Source organism: Haliotis rufescens, unplaced genomic scaffold (genome assembly GCF_023055435.1).
Source record: "Haliotis rufescens isolate VD_foot unplaced genomic scaffold, xgHalRufe1.0.p SCAF_11, whole genome shotgun sequence".
Lineage (NCBI taxonomy): Eukaryota > Metazoa > Mollusca > Gastropoda > Lepetellida > Haliotidae > Haliotis > Haliotis rufescens.
In genome coordinates, this window is record NW_025963791.1 from 18,376,449 (window position 1) to 18,385,123 (window position 8,675).

At 41.1% G+C, this 8,675-nt stretch overlaps 1 protein-coding gene across 1 annotated transcript; it reads left to right on the forward strand.

The window, feature by feature from the left end:
* Nucleotides 1-70: 70 nt before the first annotated feature.
* On the forward strand, nt 71-5,887 carry LOC124125783 (uncharacterized protein C16orf52 homolog A-like). Its single transcript, XM_046489145.2, has 3 exons — nt 71-517; nt 926-1,138; nt 2,287-5,887. The coding sequence occupies exons 1-3, from the start codon at nt 415-417 to the stop codon at nt 2,472-2,474; spliced, it is 504 nt and encodes a 167-aa protein (XP_046345101.1). The 5' UTR covers nt 71-414; the 3' UTR covers nt 2,475-5,887.
* Nucleotides 5,888-8,675: the final 2,788 nt, after the last annotated feature.

An 8,675-nucleotide genomic window follows, 5' to 3' on the forward strand; every position in this document is an offset into this window, starting at 1 on the left:
ACATATTAAAAGGGCTAAATCGTTTTACTCAATATCCCACTGAAAATGGTCCTCCATTTATTCCTAAACATCCGGGACATGTGACATGTAAGGTGAAGGTCGTATAACCGGAACTGAAGTTTTCTTATGATCCGTGAGTGACGTTTTGTTTTGTTCATCTCAGACGACGGGAAAACGAGTTCACGCTAGTTGATATTGGTCATATGTCAAAATATATGACGTGTGGGAATGGACGTAATTAAAATTGACGATTTTGTGTGTAATTAATTAAAGAGGAGCAGGCTGTAGCCCATTTCAGCTGCGTGGAATCAGCTGATTAGAATTGAACAGAGAAACACTCAAACAGATCAGGGTCGGATCGAGAGTCGTCAGAGTCTGTCAGTTTGTCGTTAGTGCGGAGACCTAGAGCGAATAATGGACAAACTGACAGCTTTGTCTGGGATACTGTTTTTCACAGCTGATGTCTTTGCAATTGGAAGTCTCGCCAATCCTGATTGGATTGTAACCAGTGTTGCTGGTAAGTTAAACAATGATACGTAGATGTTAAATGACAATACAATTCTTGTTATGGAAATGTCAATAGACATGACCTGCAAAGTCTGTCAAGTCTGTCTGTTTGTACTCAGTCTCACAATTAATGGTAGTTTGCTCAACCTTTTTAAAACATGTTTCAATGATTCAAACAGCCAAACTTTCTTCTTTTTTTTCCTCAGTTAGTGAATATTCCTCAACAAAATCAGCAACTATCTGGGGTGATTGTTTAAGTAAAAGAGTTTATATATCAGATACACTTGCACCATAGAGAGCATAATTTTCATATAAATGTTAGGTTTCTTTGTTCTTTTGGACAGAATATACAGTGATATAGATTTGCTCAATTCATGACAAAGTGTTTCAAGCAAATCTTTTCTTTTTGTACTTTTAGGAAATATGAGACTTGGTCTCACTCGACAGTGTCAAATGATTCATGGCCGACCGGAGATCTGCACATCGCCCCGACTATCAACTGAGTGGATGTTCTCATTTATTTGTATCGTGGGTGGGATTCTGTGCCTGACTGCCACATGTGCCCTTCTATTTGCCTCCCACTGGCGGAGGGCAACAGTTCGCTACTCAAGATGGCTGGCATTCATTGGAAGTAAGTTTTTGCTGGGCATATTTTGTGGGGGTGAAATGATACACTGGTGTACTGGTGCCTCGTAAGTTTTCATGCAATGATAAAAAACACAATATATCCTTTTCTGTAACGATACAAGACGATACACTTGCTAAAATATATTGCTTACTACTTGTTTAATGACACCCCACCAATTTAGTTGGTCAAACATCACAAAATGTGTTGTAATTAGCATTCCAAGTTCACTACTAAAATATCTTCTACAAACCATTTCAACATGTGTCTGCAGCTAGCTTTTCCTTTTCAACCTGCTCTAAAAATATTTACAGTAAAGAGGTGTAAATTTGATGTAAATATGCATATCACGATATATATCATATCGTGACCTATATGTAGTCAGATACATATATCTTGACCTTGCTATCACCCCTAATATTTAAGCATAATTTTGCTATTTAGGAATTTTTCCAAAAAGTTTTTCCCTGTTTCCATGGAAACAAGTTACACTTAGCTGAAATGGAGGTGGGTGTCATTTCCAGAGCAGAACTAAGATTTTTCATCCACACTTAATACATGTATTAATCAGGGGCTGAAGTGGTGCCTTTTGTTAGGAATTTGAAGAATTTCTTTTTAGCTGAAACCTGGGTAGGTGTTGTTTCTGGAGCAGAGCTCAAAAAGTATTCAAGGTTTTTCACCCAAACTTTGTAGATATATTAATCAGGGGATAAAGTGGTGTCCTTTACTATTTTTAGAATTTTTATTTTTTTCGATTCCATTTAAAAAAGGTTTACTTTCACTCTGTTCATATTGGTGTGTTTGTCCGGACCTTATCTCTGAAACTGATAGGCATTATTTCATGAAACTTTGCACACACAAAGACTATGCTGTCAACTGTTGCCTTTTGCAATTAAGGGATGTTTAGAATTTTTTATTTTACATTTCCATGGCAACAAGTTTGATTTTGACTCTGTTCATGGTGTTTTTTGTCAGGACCATATCTCTAAAAATAATTGGTATTCTTTTATGACACGCTGCACACACAAAGACCATGTTGTCAAGCAGTACCTGTTGCTATTTAGTGATTTTTAAGAATTTATATTTTTATTTATGTCTACCCTTGCCTAGATGCAGTGCTGAATATTGTACTCAATTTCTTCATTTACTTTCAGTGACCTTGTTTTGCCTTGCTGCCATTGTGTTCCCTGTGGGTTTCCATATCGACGAGATCGGAGGCCAACCCTACAAGCTGCCCAATCACACGCAAGTTGGATCATCATATGTTCTCTTCATCATGGCCATCTTCTTCACGATCATCTCCGAACTCTTCACAGGGAAGGTGTGCCTTCCAGTGCTGTGACAATCATTCAGAGTTTTGTGGAACAGAGCTGTGTGGAGTTAATTGATGACCAACAGTAAACATAAGACAATGGGTTGAGACATTCTTACACGGTCATAATGGTGTACTGGAGGCTTATGTTGAATCTCAAGTTTCATGTCTTGTCACCATGATTGTCTCAAATTTCATGTCTGATTGCCATGATCGTCATGCTATCACATGACTTTGTGTGTTTCTGACGGAAAGTGGACGTTGACATAATGTCACATCAGTCAAAGTGGCACCCAAGTTGACATAAAAAAAAAATAACATGACTCTACAAATATTACAGATGAATCTCATTTCTTGGTTGTTTCAAAGTATGTTTATCTCATAATTGACCATCGGCTCGTCACACCGAAGACCCGGGTTTGATTCCCCACATGGGTACAACGTGTTAAGCCCATTTTCCGGTGTGCCACGCCGTGATATTGCTGGAATATTGCTTAAAGCGGCATAAGACAATACTCACTCACTCATAATTGGCCAATGGACTTCATGTGAATTGTTTATGGCAGTCCCTCTGTGTTAATACTCTTGATAGCAAAGTTTCCCTTGACATCCAGATGATGGTCAGATTTATAACATGACATTTTCTCATACAAACATGGGGGGCACGGGTGGCCCAGTCGTCTAAGGCGCCGCGATTTGCTGTGCAGAGTTGCGTCCCTTGGGCACGCCAGAAACCTATGATTGTGGGTTCGAATCCCGGTTCGCCCCAATTATGTTTCTAGGTTTGTCAGCACCATACCCGTGCTCGTAGGTTTCACCGAAGTGGTAAACGTCTGAGACCTGCATCACTTCGGGCTTTCCTCCCACATTAAGCTGACACGCCGCGATATAACTGGAATACTGTTAAAAGCGGCGTTAAACCCAACTCACTCACTCACTCATACAAACATGGCTGCTGAAGAGAAACATGGCAGGCGAGAACACATCACTACAAGCAGACATGACTGGTCTGCACTACCCTGCCAGGGCTCCACATGTTCATAGTCCTTGTTGACTGCTGTGCACAAAGTACCGGGCCGATGATAATCTGGCTGGGACCAAACTATGGTGCTTTTTCTGCAAACAGGGACCATGAATTATCTCCAAAGGGGTCACTTTTATAGTGCTCTATGGAGGACAATAAAATCAAAATGCTTATGACTGCTGATGCTTTAGGATGTGGCTGTCTGTCATGTGAGTCAGAATGGTTGTTACTGATTGATGATGTGCGACATGCTGCTTGTCTGTGTTGATGATAGAACCAAGATAGCCCCACCATTATAATGATTATACCTGTTTAACGATGAATACTGTGTTGGAGGTCCTATGTCACAACTCCAACTGCTGGGAGGTCTTATGTAGGATCTCTCACTGTGTTCGGAGCTCTTATGTAGGATCTCTCACTGTGTTCAGAGCACTTATGTAGGATCTCTCACTGTGTTCGGGGGCCTTATGTAGGATCTCTGTGTGTTCGGAGGTCTTATGTAGGATCTCTGTGTGTTCGGAGGTCTTATGTAGGATCTCTGTGTGTTCAGAGCTCTTATGTAGGATCTCTCAATGTGTTCAGGGGCCTTATGTGGGATCTCTCAGTGAGTTCGGAGGTCTTTTGTACATGATGTAGGATCTCTCACTGTGATCCTAGGTCTTATGTAGGATCTCTCACTGTGTTCGGAGGCCTTACCTAGGATCTCTCACTGTGTTCGGAGGCCTGTGCAGCATCGCTCACTGTGTTCAGTGACCTATGACTGGATCGGTTACACTGTTTCAAAAGGTCATATATCTGGTTCCTAATACACTGCTCGGAGACAGCTAGACAGTGTGCCCCTTACCTTGAGGTTATTTTCTATATTGTTTTTACCAAATAAATAAATGAGACCAATTCACCACATATGACCACTCAGGTGCATATTTTGTGTGAAAATGTTATTTTTGTAATCCTTTTTCAACAAGAAGACTTGTTGACATAACTTGATAGTGATTTTGGAACACATTCGAAACATTTATATTGTTCCCCGTCCTTGTGTGTATGAGGTGGACTCCCTCATTATGATGTACATAGGTGTGTCTTCCTACCAGCTCCGTGGTCTAGCAGATAGAGCACCTGCCCAGAGAGAGGGAGGTTGTGGGCTCGACCCCGGCCGCATTGTACCAAAAGACTTTTAAAAGATGGTACTTGTTGTTACCCTGCCTGGCGCTCAGCATTAATGGGATAAAACAAGGACTGGTCAGCCTGGAGTCAGTACTTGTGTCTAAGTGGGGTACCCATATTAAATTGTGACATAGTATCTCATGAGCTGGTACTATAAAACCGGTATTTTAGTCCGGACTACTACAAGCAGCCACTAAGACACATATAAATGTACATGCATGCATGTTGTTTTAGAAGTGGAAGAATCTTGAATGTGGCATTAAACCCAAATTTTACCTCACCCTGCATCCAGTTCATGGATTACCAAAGATACAGAAAAGGCCAGAACAAATTAGTAAAATATGAAAAAATAGTTGGACCATGTTGACAGGCCTGGTGACTTGGTTGATTGTGTGTCATTGTATCAATCACTAGTTTGCCCGATCCAGACTCAACTACTTACAGATCGTTGCCATGTGGCTGGAACATTGCCGAGAGCGGCGTTAAATAAAAAACAAATGCATGAAAGCATGTGATCAAACACTCCTTTACGTGGTGGGATGCATGAAAGCATGTGATCAAACACTCCTTTACGTGGTGGGATGCATGAAAGCATGTGATCAAACACTCCTTTACGTGGTGGGATGCATGAAAGCATGTGATCAAACACTCCTTTACGTGGTGGGATGCATGAAAGCATGTGATCAAACACTCCTTTACGTGGTAGGATGCATGAAAGCATGTGATCAAACACTCCTTTACATGGTGGGATGCATGAAAGCATGTGATCAAACACCTTAACGTGGTGGGATGCATGAAAGCAGGTGATCAAACACTCCTTTACCTGGTGGGATGCATGAAAGCATGTGATCAAACACTCCTTTACGTGGTGGGATGCATGAAAGCATGTGATCAAACACTCCTTTACGTGGTGGGATGCATGAAAGCAGGTGATCAAACACTCCTTTACGTGGTGGGATGCATGAAAGCATGTGATCAAACACTCCTTTACGTGGTGGGATGCATGAAAGCATGTGATCAAACACTCCTTTACGTGGTGGGATGCATGAAAGCATGTGATCAAACACTCCTTTACGTGGTGGGATGCATGAAAGCATGTTATTGTAGGAAAGCATGTGATCAGCTCATCGCCTGAAATCATTACAATGTGTCCACTTATGCATTGCTCAAATTCAGGTCGTAAATATACATGTGCAAATTATGATAGTTTCCTGAAACACAATTGCTTTTTTTGTGAATAAAGCTTTCATAGACATATAACTGTTTGTCATCAATATGTGATTGAGGTAAATAAAAATACATGCTATTTTGTCCACCTATCTTGTGTGTATTCCAGGGCTGAATAGGTTTTATGAGTTTTTAGCAAAGATCAGGATTGATTGGTTAAGTGTAACAAGTGAGTGAGTATGGTTTTACGCCGTTTTTAGCATTATTCCAGCAATATCATGGCGGGGGACACCACAAATGGGCTTCACACATTGTACCCATGTCGGCGTGACGAGCGAACGCTTTAACCACTAGGCTACCCGACCGCCCCTTAAGTGTAACGAAGCTGATTGTGTGTCATTTTGAGTGACATGTGGATTGTCGGTTATTGATTATTTACAGGTCCTGTTATATAGCTTGAATATTGCTGGTGTGTGAAACCACATACACTCACTAACATGAAGCTGAATGTGTGTCACTGTATCCAGTGTGCAAAATAACAACCTGCGCGGTAGCCCTTTCTCTTATTTATGGTTAGTGAAAATCAAACCCAGATAGCCTGACTGAATTGTTTGATAAACCAATTCTTAGAAGTTGACAAAGTAGACACAATCTATGCTGAACAACTTCTTTAATGTATTAATATAGCAACTTTTCGGTATAGATCCTTATACTATAGTCAATCAAGATCGAATAATCTGAGCATGCTAACGAATTATATGTGGTTGGTGAAGGATTAACACTAACACTTTACATACATTGCCTGACTGGCTTGATCATTTTTCCAAGTGAGCTATAACATATAAACCTTCCCCCATCCAATGTTCACTTGGAAAAGACGAATTTCTAAAAAACAATATCTCTTGTTTTACACCCTTCATTGGTTCTGAAAGTGACGGAAACCAGTTTGACATTGTCTCAAATTGTAGTTCTAACTTTGGTTAATCCAATTCAGACGCCACTTTCCATGCTTGCTACAAAGTGAGTGAGTGAGTGAGTTTGATTTTACGCCGCTTTTAGCAATATTCCAGCAATATCACGGCGGGGGACACCAGAAATGGGCTTCACACATTGTACCCATGTCGGGAATCGAACCCGGGTTTTCAGCGTGACGAGCGAACGCTTTAACCACCAGGCTACCCGACCGCCCCGTTGCTACAAAGGGTATTAACCAAAATATTACCAGTTAAACATTTATTTTGGTCCCAGTCCACCCCCTGTCCAAGTGCACTGGGGCACTGCCGGGGCAGAGTGGGACAATCACTTATCTTACTATTGGCAACTGAATGCAATCCTGTGTTTATAACATTTGAAGTCTGAGCATATTTCTGTTAAAACAAACAACAATGGCAGATAGGGTAAAAACAGTCACTACTTAAATCTGAAATGGTCTAGTTTATTCGCACAGGGATTATATCCTGTTTTTGCTCATGCTGTGAAGCACTGGTTTGTCTTACCCAGACCTGAGTACGAGGTGTGTCTGAAAAGATCTGAGCCCAACTATAATGGAATGGCTAGGTATTTGGTTCAAATGCAGCCAGCAAGCATGGACAGTAGTGTACTCAAAAGTCTGGGACGGATAACCTGGGTACCTGGGTCGGGTTACAGAGAAGGACCAGGGTACCAACAGGACAACCAGGGCCCGTGGTTTGTCACGTGATATATTTTGTAATGACAAAAATCATCTAGAACTCTATGGTTACAATACAAGTCACTAATGTTCACATTTCTTTCTGACTATGCACCCATTCCTTAGGGCCTTTATAGGTGTGAATATAGATGAAACTTCAGTCAACGTCAGTGTATGCATGACCAGATTGTTTCATACACGTATCTAAGTACATTTTGTCCAGGGCTACGGTCAAACTATTCCCAATCGAACATTTTGTACCCAACTCTTGAGACCTTCAGCGGGTACCCGGGTAGAGTCAGGTAATAGTGAGGTGGGTATACAGGTACTAAGTTTCGACTCGTCCCAGCCCTAGTACTTAATACATGCAAACTGTAATGGGTGTACTATACATCCTTCAGAACTTCTCAGCCACCCCTTGTATATCAGTGAGTGAGTGAGTTTGGTTTTATGCCGCTTTTAGCAATATTCCAGCAATATCACGGCGGGGGACACCAGAAATGGGCTTCACACATTGTACCCATGTCGGGAATCGAACCCGGGTCTTCGGCGTGACTAGCGAGCGCTTTAACCACTAGGCTACCCGACCGCCCCGCCTTGTATATCAGGTTTCCATGGTAAGGCTGAGGTGGATCTCCAGTTGGCATTCCTTTGGTTGTCCCAGCAAAAAGGTTGTATGTCTGGCTGTTTGTTTGTTTGTCACTGAAAACATTATGTGTAAATCAAAAATACCTACCTGCACACACCCCACACCCACACTCCACACCCAGCATGAGATGGGCTGCCCCTCAACCACAACAATCGATCACATTTTTAGAAAATATTTTATTTGAATAAAATGTGAAGAGTACATTACTACATTCATTATTTTGTAACATAACATCAAACAGATACATGTCATGTACAAGGCTTAAACCGGACATTAATGTCGATACCTACTCAATACTTTATTTCAAGGTTGATAAAATAATCTTTTATAAAGATGCAGAAAAAGATGCTGCCCACAAAATGAAAGTTTATTTAAACAAAATATTACCTATCGTACTGAACAACTGACAATATGTGCTGACACAATACTTTTTCCATTGGGAGCCAATAAAGACCAGAACATTCGGTGTTCAGCTTCTTTTCATCAGGACAGGAATTTATCTAGGATTCCAAACTAAGCCCTTAGGAAGCGAATTGGGAAAATATTTGTTCTCTTGTT

Excerpts from the sequence above, each read along its gene's own strand:
- LOC124125783 (XM_046489145.2), top strand. The coding sequence starts at position 415 with ATGGACAAACTGACAGCTTTGTCTGGGATACTGTTTTTCACAGCTGAT. Across the intron at positions 518-925 it reads GATTGTAACCAGTGTTGCTG|GAAATATGAGACTTGGTCTC; the intron begins GTAAGTTAAACA and ends TTGTACTTTTAG. Across the intron at positions 1,139-2,286 it reads ATGGCTGGCATTCATTGGAA|TGACCTTGTTTTGCCTTGCT; the intron begins GTAAGTTTTTGC and ends ATTTACTTTCAG.